Source organism: Patiria miniata, unplaced genomic scaffold, assembly GCF_015706575.1.
Source record: "Patiria miniata isolate m_02_andy unplaced genomic scaffold, ASM1570657v1 HiC_scaffold_22, whole genome shotgun sequence".
NCBI classification, from domain to species: Eukaryota; Metazoa; Echinodermata; class Asteroidea; order Valvatida; family Asterinidae; genus Patiria; species Patiria miniata.
Genome location: NW_024037061.1, coordinates 4,485,868 through 4,505,833, shown reverse-complemented (window position 1 = coordinate 4,505,833; position 19,966 = coordinate 4,485,868). Strand labels below are relative to the sequence as shown.

Genomic DNA, 19,966 nt, shown 5'->3' with positions numbered 1-19,966 from the left:
GCCAATAGTATCCCTCTTTATTCAGTTTATTCAACCTTGATAACTTGGTTTCCTTCAGTGAGATCACCGATTCCCACATCTATCTGGTCATGGAGTGCGGATCCATCGACTTGGCCACCTTCTTGAGTAAACATAAGAAGATTGACCCTCAAGACATGAAGTTCTACTGGCGAGGGATGTTGGATGCGGTGGATGTAGTCCACCAAGCAGGTATGACCATGGCAACTCACTCATGATCTGTGTAACTGTGTAACCCATAATTAACACGCATGCATTGTAGTACAAAAATGTATGTTGTATTGTTTTGTATTTATTCATTGATGAATCTATAAAAACCATAAGGGCAATTCCATGGTAACTCACGTTACATTTGGATGGGATATTCCGTCAACTCGGTGCTGTTAATAGTTAAAGCATTGAGGATGGATTTTTTTTTCACAGAAGATACTTTGAAGTTAAGGCCCAAAAAAAGTCTCCGGTTTCTGGTATGGAGCTTGCCCAAAAAGTGGTGCGGCGACGCGGCTTTTTTTTTTTTTTTTTACCTGATTTTTTTGCTTCAAATGTCGGCTGATGACTGCAAATGGTGCCCGACTAAACTTAGTGCAAATATATGGGAGTCTAAGTGGCTAAAGTATAAAAAAGACAACAAAAGAATTAAACTTGTGGTATTTAGGTAATAAGTTTTTTATTGGTAACTCAAGAAAAGGACGTGGCAACAATTGAAATACCCTGCATTTGGAGGTTTCCTCAAACTGTACGCTGATGGACAAATCTTTTAGGGCCCTTACATCATTAGAGTGAAGGTCGTATGCTATAATTTCAATTATCAAAAAGCCGGATATATTTTGGTAACTGACGTTACGATAACGCGCGTGACAGTTTGTCTGCTCATCTTTGGTACAAGTTAAACAAGGAACTAAAAATCTTACGATCACGTAAGCTCGGTGGTCGAGTGGTAAGACATCTGCACTAGAAAGCAGGAGGTTGTGGGTTCGAGTCCCACCGGAGTGATTTTTTTCAACTTTCACTCAGGAGGTAACACACTGAGTAAACAGTGTTTATACGTCGGGGAAGGGCAAAACTAATATTGATTTACATCGCCCCGACGCAAAATTCCATCTTATGAATAGAAAATCTCTTATCGCATAAAATATGAAACTTTCTCTCTACCTTAAAAACAAAAACTTACAATTAAACTTGCATTTTGCATGTAAATACAAGGTGCCAAAAGGACTAGCTAAAATCAATAATTTTAGCCAAAAAGATTTTTTGACCAAAAAATACATTTGACCATAATCCATCTCAATGTCACATCACTCAAATGAAAGGTCTTGTTGTCCCATTTAATCTGATACCACATTTGAATTTGTGATGCTTGCAGTTTTTTAAGATTTCATAAATTCTCCATTTTTTAGCCATATGTCCACATTCTCATGGAATTGCCCATAAAATGTTTCCAGGTGTTACAGGGAGTAACATGCAGGGCTGAGTTGGGGTACTACAAGGACCAATGCCCATGAACTTTCTTGAATTTGTGGTGTTGTCAATAATTGTTTTTTTCCCACCCACTGTTGTTAACCAGGGTGAATCCATAATGCAGAGATGCCACTTTTCCAATTTTTTTTCTTTAAATCCGTTTTTTTTTTCTGGCCGTCAAAAACAAAACTGGAAAAAGAACTGGAAAATCATTAATGGTTAAAGGGAATATACAACATTTGTTTTTGCTGTAATTTTCAGAAATGGATGGATTGGGGGGGTTATATTTTATAGCAAACATTGTAACACTGACTTGTTTTACAGTTTGGGTTCGTTAGATGCTGGAAAAACCAAGAAAAACAATCATGTTCTTGTAGTCTGGTTCCCTGACCCCACTGAAGATGAAACAGAGCAATTTATAGACGTCGGGGAATTGCAAGGTCAGGGAATCAGTCCAGCTGGTTTTGTACCCTTTCACAGGTGTGTAATCGATTGAAAAGATAATAATAAATAGGGAGCAGTATTTGAAAAAAAGCCATTTTTTTTCCCCAATGCTGGTCGGGCGACCAGCATTGGAAATTGATACAAAACTACCACTTTTCTTCAAAATGACAGCACACGGGTGCCATGATTTTACAGGATGCTTAAGACTGTCATTCACTGACAGTCCAGTAAGGTACGTTTTTCATGACAATTTGGTAGTATTGTTTTTTGATGTTTGCAAATGTTGTATATTCCCGTTAAGTTTAAAAGTGTTTATCTAATTTTCTAGTGACTCGAAATAAACATATTCTGGGATATTCTGAGATACACCGCTGAGAAAGTATTGGTTGTACCATTCTCTTTGCCAGGCATCGTCCACAGTGACCTGAAGCCAGCCAACTTCTTATTTGTGGAGGGCACACTGAAGCTGATTGACTTTGGCATTGCTAATGCCATTCAGAGTGACAAGACCAGCGTGGTCAGAGAGTCTCAAGTAGGGACGTTGAATTACATGTCACCTGAAGCCATTCAGGACACGTCACCGTCACCCCAGGTGGACGCCAATGGACACAGGAGACCGAAACTCAAGGTGAACATTAGAGAGATTCTTCACATTTCGCAAACTGAAATCTTTTTATCGACCAATGAGGAGTATCCCGATATCAGAGAAGATTGTGACACACTCTCAGTTTTTTAACCCTAACCCCTAGGCCCTTTTGCTAGGAACCATCCTCAATCCTCCAAAATCCTCCAAAAATTTGGCACTTATGTTAAAATGAAGGATACCCTGCGCCTCAATCCTTCAAAATCCCCAACAGCCCTGCCTCGCAAAATGCATTGAGCCTCAATCCTCCAAAATCCATCTCTTCTTCAAACACCATTCAGCCTCAATCCTCCAAAATCAACCAGTACTTAATGTCCATGTGCCCTCAATCCTACACAATCCTCCAAAAATTGTATGTTGCATTCAGCCTCGCAATCCTCCAAAATCCTCCAAAACGGCCTAGAGGACTTTGGAGGATTGCGGAAGGTCATTTGAAATCAATTTTTAAAAAAGCAACATTCTTTTCAAACCATGAGCTGTTCACCATTTGTTTCATTGCTATTAAAACGCTTACTTTAATCACTCACTTCAGGAGTTGATCCAGGGAGGAGGGGTGGAAAAACAAATCACAGCTATGTCAAAAAAAGAAAAATTCATTGAAATTTCTTTTAAAATAATGCGAAACCCCCCTGCTCTGACACCCAAAAAACCATTATACTGGTACATGTAACAGTGTCTGCCTGTGCACAAAATACGGGCAGAGCCCGCTTGGTTATCGTTATGTGGGGTATGTATTGTACACAATTTTGTGATATAGTGTTAATAATCGTCAGATTTGAACAGCACCCCCATTGAAAGTATGGTACGAGGCCTCCCCCCCCCCCCCCCCCCCCCCCATTGATTTTATGGAGGCCAAGTGTCCGTACAAAAAAACTGTGTACATTTCAGCAATGGTTTGCTGATGAAAATAAATACAACCCCCCCCCCCCCCCCCCCCCCCCCCCGCAAAAATTCCACCCCTGCACTTGATTTGAACCAATGTGTGAAGTTTTAAAGAAAAACTTCTTTTTGCCCTCAGCAAATCCATGCTCGTGCATATTCAGAATTTCAAGTTCTTAGGCCAAAAAAAAAAAGTCTCCGGTTTCTGGTATGGAGTTTGTCAAAAAAGTGGTGCGGCGACGCGGCTTTTTTTTTTTTTTTTTTTACCCGACTTTTTTGCTTCAAATGTCGGCTGATGACTGCAAATGGTGCCCGACTAAACTTAGTGCAAATATATGGGAGTCCAGAGAGGCCACATAAAGCTTATTCTCGATCATAACTCCATCTAAAAACACGTTGAAATTGCGCAGCAGCAGAATTCCAGTCAAACCAGTGAGTTTGGCGGTTTTGAGACATCATCTTTCATTGAAAAAAAAACTTTTTCATTTTGCCGACGCGCATGGCTACGGCAACGCGCGCGCATACCAGAAACCGGAGACTTTTTTGGGGGGCCTTATTTGTTGCTTTTTCCTCTTTGACAATAGTCCGGTCCCATAGAAGTACAAGCTTTACATAGCCAATTGAGTTCTCCATTGTCCCAATTGTGTGGAATTGTTTTCTGATCAAACACATATTGTCCCAAAAGCAACCAAGATGCAGTCACTAATAAGCCTGCCAGTATTCTATTGATGGCCTCCATCATTCACTTGAAAGGTAGCATTTCATCATTCTACCCCTACTTTGCTGACATTTACCCCAGGGATATTAAGTTCTGTTAAATGTCCAATTTATTGTTTGGCTCTTTTGTGCATGTTAATTGAAACTTAGAGCCAGTCTTTCGTTACACACGCATAGGACGATTTCGCGTAATATGATATCATGCTCATAAGATTGCAAGACCAAGTCAACAAACACCCATATTGAAGTCTGGAGCCAGCAAGCTTCATGTGGAGTCGTACCGTAAAAGTGCTGTTTGTCTTGCTTCCAATAAACTTCACAAAACCGTTCAAATAACTATAAGTCTCCAGTGTTATCGCAGACGGTAGTTGACAAAACATTTCCTGTAGTATAAAAAGTGAATCAATTTTCGTCATCCGCTCTTTTTTCATCTGAAAAAGATCGTATTGGCTGAGAAGGAAATTTAACTTGAGCTCCAGTTTCAGTAAGATATATATCGAGCGTCTAAGCAATAACTCTCGGTATAGATTGGTGAAGGGTTCGGTGTGAAATCTAACCGCACGCTGCATTTGTGTCCGGAAAGCTGTTGTCAGTGCAATAACAAAATCGTTCGCCCTTTTTTCTGTTTTGAAAAGGTTAGACCGGGTTTCAGAAAATATTTGTGGAAAATTTGCCGAGCGATCAATTTACTGTTTGTCCCAGACCACTGTTTAGGGAGTTTTAAGGTTTCAAGCTGAACATCGATGCAAACAAATTTCAAGGAATCGTCCCCCGGGAAATATCGTCTTTCATCCGGCTTATCACAAAACAGACATTCGGCCGTTAATCTTATTATTCTCGCAGCCTTTTGATTGGTCATTCAGAAATCATTCAGAAAGAGGGGCACCACTCTCGTAAAAACGTTGGGAGATTGCATGAATTTGATGTTAAACAAACCAGTGATGAAGGTGTCACAGAATTCCGGACGTGAGCATTGTTTTGTTTTTTTTCAGATTAATTGTAAGAGTGATGTGTGGTCCCTTGGCTGTATCTTCTACTACATGGTTTATGGCAAGACACCGTTTCAGCATATCACTCTCAGCCTAATGAAACTCCAAGCCATCTGTGATCCAAGGTATGTACATGTAGGCCTACTCTTGGGCCAAGCCTTCTAAGTCCATGCGTCAAGAAAGAGTGAAAACAGCAAATGTCACAAAGTCAGCAACTGTAATTAGCAGAATAACAGAGTGGTATAGAGCAGTTTGAAAAAGTCCACAACATGGATTCTACTTTGGAATATACTTTTTGTGTTCAACTTTCTACTCCTTTTAAATGTATGAAAACTATTTGACATCCCTTTCTGGTTAATTTTGTTGAAAAGTGCACTTCTTTAAACATTAAAAATATTATCCTGTTTTGCCTAACAACTGAGGGCGCTGTTACTGCGATGTCATTTCAGGAAGATACTGTTCAGTTTAGGGGTTTTCTGTTCAAATTGTGAACCCAAAAATTTGCTCAATGAAAACATTTGTGAGAAAAGTTTGTTCATTGGCTTACTGCCTTGTACTGACACAACAACGAATCACCAAAGAAAAGAACAAGTTTACCACAGCAAAATATCCAACTTATTCTGGCAACTTTTGGTACTGAAATAGCTGTAACATTAAGGTTTCTGCCTAAAATGACATCACATTTTTTTGCTCATGAATATGAAAATTTACATCAGCACAAAAACCTAAAAGGCACCAAAATATCCTTGAAAATGGCAAAATGAAAATTGAACATAAGGTTAAATGGGATACAAAGGTGCAATTTCAAGGATAGTATTAAAACATTACATTACATGGGCCCTTTAAGGTTCTGGTTTCAAAACAAAAAATCGGGTTAGGGTCCTGGTTGCCGATACTGGCTCGATTCGCATGCATGTGTGTGTTCCTCCATTTAGAAGATGAATTTAAGGCCAAAAAAAGTCTTAGGTTTCTGGTATGGAGCTTGCCCCAAAAGTGGTGCGGCGACACAGCTTTTTTTTTTTTTTTTTTTTTTTTTTTTTTTTACTTTTTTTTCTTCAAATGTCGGCTGATGACTGCAAATGGTGCCCGACTAAATTTAGTGCAAAATGTATGGGAGCCCAGAGAGGCCACATAAAGCTTATACTCGATCGTAACCCCATCTAAAAACACTTTAAAATTGTGCAGCAGCAGGATTCCAGTCAAATCAGTGAATTTGGCGGTTTTGAGACATCATCTTACATTGAAAAAAAACTTTTGAATTTTGCCGACGCGTATGGCTATTGCGACGCGCGCCCAGACTAGAAACCGGAGCCTTTTTTTTGCCCTAAAGAAAACTTATCTGAAATAAACTATCAAATTACTCACTCGTTTTCCCCAAACTTCAAAACTTTACAAACATTGAAGAATAAATTATACTCTTTCATTAAAAATAAAATTCAAAGACGAAAGCACAAATGTATCATCCTGATTCAGGGACCACCTTTATTGCTGGCAAACTTGAAGAAACACTTCTACGCTGTGTTTAAACAGTGGTTTAAACATCCCCTGAATTGAATTTTTACTTTTCTTTTTGTCTATATATAGGCATGTGATCGAGTTCCCAGCTGTTGACAATCCACATCTCCTTGACCTTCTCAAGAAATGTTTGATCAGAGACCCTCGGGAAAGACCTTCCATTCCTGAACTCAGAAAGCATCCGTATTTCCTGTCAGAAGCAGCCCCTGTGCAGGGTGAGTCTTGCCTACTAGTTAATGGTTTACAGAAATTTCCCTGTGCATTGAAGTCAACGTTTGTACCTACCGGTAGACTTGAATTAGTCCTGTGCTTGGAACCCAAGAATCAACCATGACATTGGTTTCTATTTTATCTGTTCCTTAACTCCAAACCGACCTTGTGAATTCCTATCCACAATTTCTCAATCAATCAAAGGTCAACTGACTGCGAGTATATTTTCAAGTCCCACTGACCATTTTAAGTTAATTCAGATGTTTGGTTTTCAGATTATTGTCGTTTGTTCAATTTTGATGGCTCTCCTGTTTGCTTTAACTAGTGCAGTGCCCGTCTAAAATGTGCATGTTCAGGAAGCGCAAATTGCTTTGCCGCTGGTATTGGTTGCATGCTTGCAGAGTTTTTGAGAACTGCTCGTGCAAACAACGCACACGATTCAATGGTGTTGTTTTCACAGGTTGAACGCACACGTTCACTCACAGGTTGAACGCACATTTTTTAAACTGTGTTATTGTTTATCCCAGCCCCCCCCCCCCCCCCCCCAGTGAAGTACCCATTGTTGATAGTGGAATATCCCCCCAGTGAAGGTCAGCTAGCTCTATGGCTAGCTCTTTGCACGTACGTACACGCATGCAGTGTTAATTGTGACAACACAGTCCACAACTCGGTGCGCCATACGCACGCGTGGTGTTGCGTCATATTGAGCATGCGCGCTTTAGCTTTACATGACATAAACAATTGAAAAGAACTTCAGCGCGTGCGGGTGTTATGTTCTAAGCTATATATACTGCCACATTTGCCTCAGAAAATACTGCTTTTTTGTAGCTTTTTCGAGAACCGCTGGTCCAAACAACTTCAAACTTTGCACTGCACATTCTGTTGTCCCGAAAAATATACCCGCCGATTTTCAACTTCATACGGTGCCCGGTTCTGGAGATAATCGACGGACAAACAGATAGACAGAGATTCCTGGAATTATAGTAAAATGTAAGGAAACATTTAACTTTTAAACGTGTGAGGCTTTCTGGCAAAATGGGACAGAACTGGACACAGGCATGACAGGTGGTAGTGGAGAAATATGCCGAAAAAAAACCTAGATTTATGTATGTGGACAAACACATGGCTGTTTCGGTAATATGTTGTTGTATTTCTATATCATGTTATAGATTGATGGGACAGAGATCAGCAGAAAGTTGCAAATCGATCAGTGCCAATGGTTCCGTAGATATATGCTTATAAAATGCACCTTTAATGTGACGTCACATTTTATGGGATGACATCATCATGACATCTCTTCAATTTTTAACAATAACACATCCCGGCTTAGATACATACCAAGATACAACCAAATCGGACCTATAGTTCTGCAGATATAGGCCACAGAAAAATGCACTTTTAAATTGACGTCACGTGACACGTGATGATATCATGATGACGTCACTTCAATTTTCATCTATAACACATCCTGGTCTTGGTACATGCCAACTTTCAACCCAATTGGACCTTTGGTTCTGTAGATATAAACCTTCAAGATATGCACCTTTATTCATGTTATTGTGATGTCACGTGACACGTGATGATGTCATGATGACGTCGCTTCAATTTTCATCTATAACACATCCAAGTGCCGGTTACAAAAAACGTGTACAAATGCTATGGGCTGATCACTGAAAAGAAAAAGAGAAAAGAAAAAGAAACAAATCTTTAATAGCGAAAACAAAGGCTGTTTCAGCCCCAAAAAAAATTAAAAATTGAGGTTATTTTGTTTTCATGTTTTTTGATATTTTTAATCTTTGATAAAAATCGTGGAATAAAAGTGTTTTTAAAGAAAAACAATTGGCGTCTTTCATTTTCATGACAACAAAACAGTCGAGACTTTAAAGACCTTTTTCCCAGTATTTGATTTTATTGACATATTGATAAATGCAATCTTTTAACAGCCATAACAGAATGTGCAACAATTGAAGTGCATCAAACAGTATTGTAAGGAGAATTGTATTCTCTTTCCTAATACCCACAAACCCTCATTTCAACCTCTGCCCAGTTCTGTCTCATTTTGCCATAACGCCTCACATATATCCAATTTAATAGTTTGACATTTGTCTTTCTTCATAAAGAGGAAGCAAGCAAGCCTAACTTGACAGAGGAGCACCTGAAGAGTTTAATATCCCAGCTGAGTCACGCACAGATCAATTCACCAACCAGCATCACGGCAGTGACTAGGGTAAGGCAGTCAATCATAACTGCAAGCGTCAATTGTCATACAATTTAGCCTGAATCAAAATTATGTTGCCCAACATACAGGGTCAGTCAAAAAAGCAGAACCCCAAAATTATATTTCATATTTAACAAAATATGTAGCACCAAAAATAATAATGACTGGAAAGCCAATTTCATTAGCTACTTTTAGATGAAAAAATTACTGAAATTGCTCAATTCGTTCAAAGAATATCACCATTTAAACGCAATGACCCTAAAACCTCTTTCGTCCAAAAATATGATTTCAAGAATGGTTGTCACAATTGTCTTCTAACATCACCAGCGGTAAAACCTCGGTTTAAAAGTTAAAAATATTCAACAAAGTCATTTTGAAGGCCCGTCTTTTTAAAAAGGTGCATTTTATAAATCATACCGTTTGCCTAACCGGGGTTGTTAATAAAGATATTGTGCACTACAGTTGTCAGTTGTTAAAACAAGTATTCTGTGTCATTTTCTTTGTTCCAAACAATGAAATATATATTTTTGGATTTGGGTTCTGCTTTTTTTGACTCGCCCTGTATTTCAATCCCTTCGTTGCCAAGTTATTTATTTAATCCAAATAATTGCTATGGTAAAACCCATTATAGCTTGTTATCAAATAAAGCTGATGCATTCATCATAATATCTGTGCAGTCATGTGGTCTGAATTCAATCAAGTATCATATGATCTTGTCATCTTTGCAATGAATGTTTATCTTCAGACTCTCATGGAGCAGTTGCAGTCCGGTCAGCAGTTCGACATTTCTACAGCCCTAGGGTCAAAGGTCAGATCCAGACCATTCCAGCAGGTTGCTCAACAGGTGAGATATGGTCAACTAGGCCAGGCAGTAGTCCTAGTTGAAATAATCTTAATAAATAGTCCTGTGTTGAAATAATCTTGAGGGATTACATTTTAAGGCTTCCTACTTTTTTTCCTTTTTTTTTTTTTTAGGTTACCTTGCTCCTACTTTTCGTAATTTTTCTTGAACTGCCTACTTTTTCCTACTTTTTTCCACTTTTTTTGTCCCACAACTCCGAAAAAAATGAAATCTCATTGGATATTTTTCATAAAAGAGTTGCACACTGTCATATGTAAATCACACAATGAAGGGCTTGGGCGCAGGAGTACTGCAACTGTACTTCCAAGAGCTTAGTTAAGGATGGAGCACAAGTGTTGTGGGTACAGAACATGCCAAATGAGGCTTATGATGCTGTGGACATGGGTGAATATCAACGAAAACTACTCCTGAAAGCCCGCCAAAGTTCTACTTTTATTTTGATTTTGTCCTTTAAAGTCCTACTTTCGTCCTGTTTTTTTGTTGTTGAAAATTATGATGCTAGTGGTCTCCTACTTTTTCACCTGGGTCTGCTTGAAAAGCCTGCATTTTGATTCCATTAAAAACCTGTCTGGTCAGTTCAAATAGTTTGAATGGAACTTGGTCATATTCAATGGGCCTTATTCACGAGTCGGCCATATTGAATTGAAAGTTTGGTAAAATCTTAATTTTTGGAACTTGCGACGAGAAATGAAAGCAAGTTAATTTATAATAAACTCCAGTTTGCTTCAATGAATAATTGAAATTTATAATTAAACATTCCCTAATGTTTAAAGCCATATTTAACAAAAAAATGAGAGTAAAATAAGGCTGCATTGTGTCAGCATAAATAGTCTGGCGCCATCCCATTCAACAGATAACAATTGATAAAATACATTCAGGGAATAAGACAAAAATGGCCAACTCGTGAATAAGGCCCATTTCAACCACTATTTGGCAGTTTTATAGCCGAGTCAATCGCAAGTCTGGTCACAACTAAATCACAAATGCACTTGTCCTCTACTTGTGAGTACTTGTGATGGACTCGAGTGTAACCCTGATACTGTGGATACTTTTGCCCTGCTAGCCTCCTACCCAGCCACCAGCACCACCTCCACACCAACCATCATTTGATATGCCTCAACAACCGCCTCAGTTGGCTCAGCCTAGGCAAGCAAACAGAGTACCCCTACAGGTTGTGCAGCGGGAAGCACTGCAACAGGCTCAGTCAGCTCTCAAACCACTGTGCAGATCACAGAGCAACAAGTACATGAGACAAGAAAGCCATGAAAAGGTAGGTTGCTGACTACAAACTTTCATATCAATTTGGTTCCTTGTGAATGATTGTGTCTGTCATCTCACAGCATTGTGTACGTGTTCATCTTTTCAAACCGTGGATAAAAAATACCAGAGAACAAAAGAGAACAATATCGTCCACGATTCCCAGCATACGTCCGCGATTGGGGTCGTGTACAAAACCTAAGGGAGTCTTCCTAAAACTAAATAGTACAAACAAAAGAGGGACAATTTGACGTCCACGATCGACGGTGAACACACGTTTCTGAGTACAGGCTCCGTGTACAAGTACTCCTTCAACGGTCAGAAAAGAAGAGTTGGGGGAGACCTAGACTGGTTCCCAGTCCATCCACTGCGTATTTCGAATGATCCAAAGTTATTGGGGGCGGGAATTAGTCTGGGAGACCATCACAAGTTAAATTTGAATGAATTTGCACGCGAACGACACCTGACGCTCACGTGAAGACGTTGTTGGTAATAACTTAAGCACATTCAGGAAGTCATGCGTACTTTGCGCGCGAACAAGTACAGTACAGTACGCACATGCTGTGTGTCCTGTCCACGGTGCTCTCAAAAGTGGTAAAAACGCGCCCTCTTTTGTTGGCGCACGGAGCCCAAAGAAAAAAATAGGGGTTGTTCATGTTTTTGTGTATTTCTTCAATTTTGTTTTAATTAATTCATGTGTTCCTTTCATTTTTAATTGGCAAACTTTCCTTCGTTCATGATTTCTAACATGAGAAATTGGTTTCATTTTTATTAGAATTTGGTGCCATTTTTGTTGTCATTATTTTTCTCAAAAAATTTCTGACATGTTTGTTAGTTGACCAAGAGATAAGATTTATACTTTTCATCATCTTCAAATTTGTAAAATAACCTTGTATTTTCTTTCTACTAGTTACTACAGGGCGAGTAAAAAAAAACTGAACCCAAACCCCATGTTTAAAAAAAAGATGTAGCATCAAAAATAATGACTGAAAGGCCAATTTCGTAAGCTACTTTTAGATGAAAAAACAGAACTTGCTCAATCCGTTCAAAGAATATTACCATTTAAACAGAATGACCCTAAAACCCCTTTCGTCCAAAAATACGATTTCAAGAATCACCGTCACAATTGTCTTCAAAAATCACCAGCGATAAAACCACATTTTAAAGTTAAACGTATTCAACAAAGTCCTTTCGAAGGCCCGTCTCTTCCAATAAGTGTATTTTCTAAATCATTTTGTTTGCCTGACCAGGGTTGTTATTAAAGACATTGTGTACTTCAGTTGTTGACATATGTTGAAACAAGTATTCTGTGTCATTTTCTTTGTCATGTTTGTTGTTCGAAACAGTAAGAATACACAATAAATCGCTTTTTTTTTTTTTGTTGGATGAAACAGGTTTTAGGGTCATTGCGTTTAAATGGTGATATTCTTTGAACGCTTTGAGCAATTTCATCTGAAAGTAGGTTAGAAAATTGGCTTTCCAAGCATTATTTTTTGTGCTACATAATTTTTTTAAAATATAAAATATAATTTCGGGGATTTGGGTTCTGCTTTTTTTTATTCACCCTGTACTAAATGTACTTTCATTTTGCATGCTTGTTGCACCTTATAACTCACCAATCATTAGGAGAACCGTGATTTGGAAGCCGTGTTGAGAGGTCAGTTAGCTCACAAATACCAGAACGCACTTCCTACTCAAGTCACAGAAGAGCAGACGTATGGTGAGTCTACCAAAGTTAAATGGATAAAATGGCCTAATCCCATATAGCTTAGGTAGTGTATTATTTGGTTTTATAGGAGTTAAAGGGAATGTGCATCATTGGCTCTTGCTGTAATTTTCAGAAATGAAGTATTTGAGGGGTTAGTATAATAGATCAAATATTGTTACACTGACATTTTTTACGTTTTGTGTTCAAAAAGGTTGGAAAAACCAAGAAAAACAAAAATGTTCATGTAGTCTGGTTCCCTGACTCCACAAAAGATAAATGGATCAATTTATAGATGATGGAAAATTGTAAGGCAAGGGAACCAGTCTAGCTGGCCTGCACCCGTTCATGAACATGTAACCAATAGCAAACAAAGTTTGAACTGAAAAATGGTAAATTTGGAGCAGTAGTTGAAAAATAGTTAGGTTTTTCCAACGCTGGTCGGCCGACCACCGTTGAAAATGTATACAAAAATACCATTTTCTTGAAAACGACGTCACACCAGGTGCCATAATGTTACAAGATGCTTGAGACTGTCATTTACCAACATCCTAGTAAGGTATTTCGTAAAAACTTGGTAGTTTTATTTTGCGATGTTTGCAAATGTTGTATATTCCCTTTAAAACTAGTGTGATCAAAGAGTAAGATTTATGACTAGGTCTAAATACTCTAAGAATTAATGTACATACATGTAGATTTGATAGTTCAGTCAACCTAAATTTCAGTGGATACTTTTGCTCCTTAGGCCCCCCCCCCCCCCAAAAAAATACTGGGTTTCTGGTCAGCACGCGCGTCAGTTTTAATCATGCGCGTCAACCTTTTTTTTTTCAAAATTAACACGGAAGCTTCAACAGCGCCCTCTATTGCCGCACTTCCTCAAATATTTGTACCAAGGAGCACCAAGGAATGGGAAAATTGCACCAAGGCAAATGATAATGGGCACCAAGGCAAATTATGGAGGACACCAATGTATAATGAGGACACAAAAAAGTAAAATAGTACTCACCTTGTCTGTACAATTCAAGCTTGAAAAAAAAACAGCCACCCCAAAAAAAAAAAAATCGCGTCACCGCATCAGTTCCAGAACTTCGGTCTGACCAGAGACCGACTATTTTTTTTGTTTGGACTTGACCTCCACATCACTTCAACTCCATCATTACTTATTCAAATTATAACTTACTAGCTTTAGGAGTCACTATGGGTAACTACAGCAGAGGTCACAAATTTTAACACAATTTAAAGGGAAAATACAACATTTGCAAACATCAAAAAATTAAAACTACCAAATCATTTTGAAATACCTTGCTGGACTGTTAGTGAATGACAGTGTAAAGCATCCTGTAAAATCATGGCACCTGGTATACTGTCATTTTCAAGAAAAGTGCTATTTTTGTATCAATTTCCAACGCTGATCGGCCGATCAGCGTTGGAAAAAACTGGCTTTTTTTCAAATACTGGCCCCAATTGACCATCGCACTTGTTTGCAATCGATTACACACCTATGAACGGGTACAAGCCAGCTAGACTGGTTCCCTGACCTTACAATTCCCCAATGTATGTAAAACTGCTCTGTTTCTTCTTATATGGAGTCAGGGAACCAGACTACAGGAAAATGATTGTTTTTCTTGGTTTTTATAGCATTTTTGAACCCAAAACCTCAAAAAAGTCAGTGTAACTATATTTGCTATATATTTCCAACCCCCCAATTCCATCCATTTCTGAAAATTACAGCAAAAGCAAATGAATTACTAAACAAACGTAAAACAATAAGTGTTTCTAAGAATTATTTTCTTCTTTATAGTTCGTATTATACCTTCACCTAACACAGACAGTGTTTCGTATTTGAAACAAATTGAATCGGAGAATTTGTGAGGCATTCTGGCAAAAATGAGACGGAACTGGGTACAGGCTGTAGGGTAGAAATATACACACACAAAAACTTCAATGGATTGATTAGGCCAAAAACAATCATTCTGCTTCCGGTTTCCCTACCTACCCTATTCTGACAGCCCCTACCCCAATGTTTTTATTGGAAAAATTAGAAGGAAAAAAAACACCCAAAACCATCAATTTCTACCTTGACAACATGCAGACGCCTCCATATGGTCGTACACAAACAAAATTTGCAAAAGAAAAAAAAAAAATTCCCTACCTACCTACCCTATTTTCAAATGCCATGTAATCGGAGAAGCAGAACTATTTTTTTATTTTTTATTTTTTTTTGCCTTATTTTGGACTTTCAGATTAATTGATATATTAGTAATCTTTGATATGTCTACTACACATGATACAGAAATAGAATACAAATCGTGGAATAAAAATGTTTTTAAAGGTAAAACAGTTGGCATATTTCATTTTCACGACGACAAAACTCGAAAGTTGGTTTGGTTTTTTTTCTCTGTATTTTACTTTTTTGACGTTGGTAAATTGGAATTTAATCAGCCATAATATTGAGCCATATTAAACTTGTCCACAAACAGTATTGTAAGGAGAATATTATTCTCTTTCCTAATGCCCACAAACTCTCATTTCGACCTCTGCCTAGTTCTGTCTCACTTTGCTGGAACGCCTCACATGTATGGTGGGCTGCTCAAATGTCATCCAGTCCTGTGAGATGTTAGTCATCCTGGAACTGAAGTTGACAAGTACATGTCCATAAAATGCATTCACATTTTTTTTCTTCAGAATGCATCCCTGTTATACAGGATGAGTCAATAAAAACGGAATCCAAATGTTGGGACCATTGTTTTACTGAAGTTCTGCATGTACCACTTTCTAAATCTGGGATATAAAAGCTCAATTCATAAGCTTTCTTTTATTGCAAGAATCATTCAAATCGGTCATGTAATTTTCAAGTTACGGAATTTTAAACACAACCACTGTTTAAATAAAAGTTCTGTCCACGGATCACAAAAAAAAGGTGTGCGTTCTTTCAGCAAAACGAAAACAATTCACACACATCCCTATGTGATTTGTTTTCGTTTTGCTGAAAGAACACTGAACTTTTTGTGATCCGTGGACAGAAGTTTTAAACGGTGGTTGTGTTTAAAATTCCGTAACTTAAAAATTACATGAGTGATTTGAATGATTCTTGTACTAAAAGAAAGCTTATGACTTGCACTTGCATACCCTAGATTTTGAAAGTGCTACATGCAGAAATGACTTCAGTAAAACAATAGTCCTGACATTTGGGATTCGTTTTGTTTTTTGTTTTTTACTCATCCTGTATTTCAATACCAATGTAAATGCTTAGTCCATTCTTCAATATTTTCTCTTTTACAGAGCAAACTTGGGGAACAGAAACTATGAAATGAGCGGCAGAATACTCCGAGTGATCACTCTCAAGTTCTGCATACATTTAGCAGTGCAACCGGTCAGCCTGTCGAGTACTCTAATGTTGGTGCAGTCCACAAACCGATGACAGCAACTTTTTTGTACAAACCTCAGTTCTTGTGCCAGTAATCAGGGCTCTCTGTCTCATTGGAGAAGTATCTAACAATTAATGAACTTGAACATTTTGTTTATTTACTTTGTATACAAATTCTACACTTTACTTTTGTGTGCCTGGGTCAACATGCATAAAACTAATTCCAGTTAGTTAAAAGAATGCAATAAGTTAGAGCTTTTCTTTACTCAAGTAGTTTGTTTCTTTTATCCGTTGTATAATAGCACTAATCTCTATCATGTAATCCATAGAATACAGTTGAGCTCCAATTTGGAAAAGCCATTTTCCCAAATGGAAAACCACATGAATGTGTTTACATACATACCTGTGACAAATTAACTTTCAGACACTAAAAAGTTGTGACTCTTTAGACATCTTTGCCTTGTGTTTTATTTTGTTTCTTTGTTGTTTTTGCTCTTCATTTATTATGCAATCTGTAACATTAAACGTGTTATTTTATTCAACTGTAAATATAGACACTGGCATAAAAGCTTAATTCCATCGTAAACTAATGCTTGAACTTAACAAATATAGTAAAAAGGAACAGCCGTGATCATGTGGGATATAATTGAAATGAATCTCCATTTGAAGTATGAAATGAGTATATGTTGCTGGTGACTTTCTGGTTGTTCGGCACTTTGTTGCATATTACTGTATGTTGATAAATGAAATGGAACATGATCAACTTGTCCGCTTTGTAGTATAGCAGTGCTAACAATTCGCGTGGCTTTTTTATATAACGTTCGTTTGCTGTATATGATTTTTTGCCAGTGTTGCAAACATCTTTTACATTGAAGGATAAAGATGTATTTGATTCCTGCAATAATTGAACACAAAAATGGGCTTTGATAGTAAATGTAAATAGGCAACAAAGAGAGAAATCACAAGAGTCATAATAATAAAAAAGAAACATTTATTATGAAAAGCATGTCAAGGTGTAGTTCATTAATAACCATGTTGTGTATTTACCTAAATTAAAAAGTAAACAATTATTCAGGGAAAGAATGTAGTCTCCAGACGGCACTAACTGTCTATGGAGAGTTGAGTGCATTTTCAAAGTATTTTCTAACAAAATTGGAAATGTTTCTCAGTCCCAAATGCTTGTCTCTTCTGTATTTTTGCAATGATTCTTGTCTTTTCTGTATTTTTGCAATGATTGACCGCCAATGCGATACAGTATGAAAAAAGTGGCACTCGCGGGATGCAACATTCTTACCTTATTCAGACTTAATTTGAAGGAGCAAAGATGAGCTATATCTGAACTGGAAAGGTCACGGTTGTGTTGTCGCCCATTAGCATGAGAAGCAGGCAAACTAAATCTAGAAAAAAAAGCCTTAGACCCCTCCCCCAGGACGGCGATCCGTATCCACCTAAGTGCCCCCCCCCCCCATCAAATGCTGGTGCCCCCCCTGTGCCCCCCCAGACTGAAAAGTCTGGTGACGCCACTGGTCCCGAGTCTAGGCACACGCAGGTCGAGTCCAATTAGTCCGAGTCCGCATGGTCGAGTCCGAGTTAGAGGCCGAGTCATTCGTCATCGTCCGAGTCACGGAAATGGGAGTCGAGAGTGACAAGTCACTGAAGTCTGCTCTCTGGTTATTTACTGATAGCTAAATCATGTTATTAAAGGCATAATTAAAGAATCATTTGCTTTAATCTCCAAACTAACCTACCAAAGAATTGTCCAAAAGCCAATTTAGATTTAGGCTATCAGCTTTGGTCCAAAAATTGAGCTACCGTTATTCAATGATCGAAAGCAGCAACGCTCATATAGCGATTTTTGGCAAGATATGCACATCTAGAGTTGGAAAATGTCTGATAGCTTTGCAGTGAGCCGGGTGGCAATTTTGTGAGTGTTATCACTTTTAATTTTTTTTTCTCAAAATGGCCGCCAATATACTTGTTACTGGATTAATTATGGTAACAAGCAAGTTATGGCCGCCATGTTTTTTTTTTAAGTGAAACTAAAAAAGTACACAAAAGCTGCTATCTGCAAAGCTATCACATAGTTTCCAACTACAGGGGTGCATACCTTGCCAAAAATCACAATGAGCATTATTCCCCTCATTTGATACCGACCAAACCCCCAGGCTGATGGCCTAATGGAAGATCGTACAATGAAATCGTTCCGTCTGGCTTGCTGTCATTTAAAAGAAATGTAGGTAATTTCCAACGATCAGTCAATTGACTGATTTTTGGAAATGAAGAAGTTATAGTAGAAACTGGGTATCGTGATCAAAAGGCTGTGCATCGACGGTTATTCACTGTTTTCTCGAAAAGTGTAGGCTAAATATCCACTGAGCTGAAACTTCAACGGGTTAGATTTTGAACATTCGTCTTTGGGTTTTGAGTGGTGATATCATCGAAAACAAACAACATGCGTTAAAAGGGAGGAATCTACCCGCCTCAATGCACCCACCCCCTCCTATGTGACAGGTGTCACATTTTATCAAAAATCAAATCTTTACAATGATAAAACTCGCTTGTACTCGAGTGGTTCACATCAAACTGAAATGAAACCACTGGCGTTCCATTGCTCCCTTAAAAGACTTTGTCTTATTGTTTGATTCTTTCATGGATTTTGGAAATAGTAAATATGTATTTTATTATCCACACAATGTCCTCGTTCTCAAGCCGACCCCACACACGCCAAGATAACGAGCTTATCCGGCAGGAAAATGTTGCTCAGAATTCTGTCCTTTATAGTTTCGTTTTCGTTTTGGACTATTCGGAGTTCCCCAGGCTTTAATATAAGCCAGTCTCCCTCTTATAAATTATTCTTACTTTATGTCGTCACTGTCCAGGCATTTGATGCATCAGACGCGTATACAATATAGTTTCGTTTTTCACATTGCATCAAATTTCCCGTGTGAGAAAAAATACAATAATTAGCAAAACTGTTATAATTGTAATGCCTATTTAAATCATGTGATTAAGGAATGATGCATGTTTCTCCAAATAGTTTGGCGGGGTTCAACGGCGGGGGATCGGGGGGGGGGGGGGGGGGGGGGGGGGGGGGCAATGGCATGGCACTCCCCCCCCCCTCCTCCCCCCCCCCCCCCAAAAAAAAAGATGAACCCATTTTTGTTTAAGTAACGCCGCATAAAAAGGCAGCCACTGTGAACACCAACAAAAGCGATACATTTTTTTTTTTTTTTTACCGATACTTAATTACATTGGGGCGGAAAAGTTTTGGACCTACTTTTTTGGGGAACAAACATCCCCCCTCCCGAGAACATTGTGTTCTGGATCCGACCTTGGCGGGGTTCCGTAGAAAGCTTCCCGTGGTTTAAACTGTGCCGGTGTTTCAAAAAGGAATCTGATTGTTTTAAAATAAGTTTCGAATGTTTGGTTTCAGATTTTAAACAAATCGTTGAAACATCTTGCATGCTCCGAGTGTAATTATGTCCGTGGATTTCGTACCTTCATTTTAAAGATGGTTTCCCGTGTTATTTTTGAGTTTCACCTCAATTTAAAATAGATTTGGTATTTTTCAATAGCAGCTATTTTCCTAGACGTTTAAACTTTGGAATAATGATTTTTTGTATATCCTTGAAACAAAATATACAAATTGAAAATTCCTTAGGAAGAGCACGGGGTTAATGCAAC

At 38.3% G+C, this 19,966-nt stretch overlaps 1 protein-coding gene across 3 annotated transcripts in view; it reads left to right on the top strand.

Moving 5' to 3' along the window:
• Nucleotides 1-17,285, top strand: part of LOC119730476 (dual specificity protein kinase TTK-like) — a 31,526-nt gene extending 14,241 nt beyond the window's left edge. For 2 of the 3 annotated variants that reach the window (XM_038203404.1, XM_038203403.1), the window contains 9 exons: nt 59-210; nt 2,328-2,548; nt 5,152-5,273; nt 6,733-6,878; nt 8,994-9,100; nt 9,837-9,935; nt 11,017-11,223; nt 12,837-12,930; nt 16,198-17,285. In XM_038203404.1, coding sequence (XP_038059332.1) covers nt 59-210; nt 2,328-2,548; nt 5,152-5,273; nt 6,733-6,878; nt 8,994-9,100; nt 9,837-9,935; nt 11,017-11,223; nt 12,837-12,930; nt 16,198-16,229 — 1,180 coding nt within the window. In that variant the 3' untranslated portion in view covers nt 16,230-17,285. The remainder of the gene's footprint in view (nt 1-58; nt 211-2,327; nt 2,549-5,151; nt 5,274-6,732; nt 6,879-8,993; nt 9,101-9,836; nt 9,936-11,016; nt 11,224-12,836; nt 12,931-16,197) is intronic. The other variant, XM_038203405.1, reaches the window with a different exon arrangement.
• Nucleotides 17,286-19,966: the final 2,681 nt, after the last annotated feature.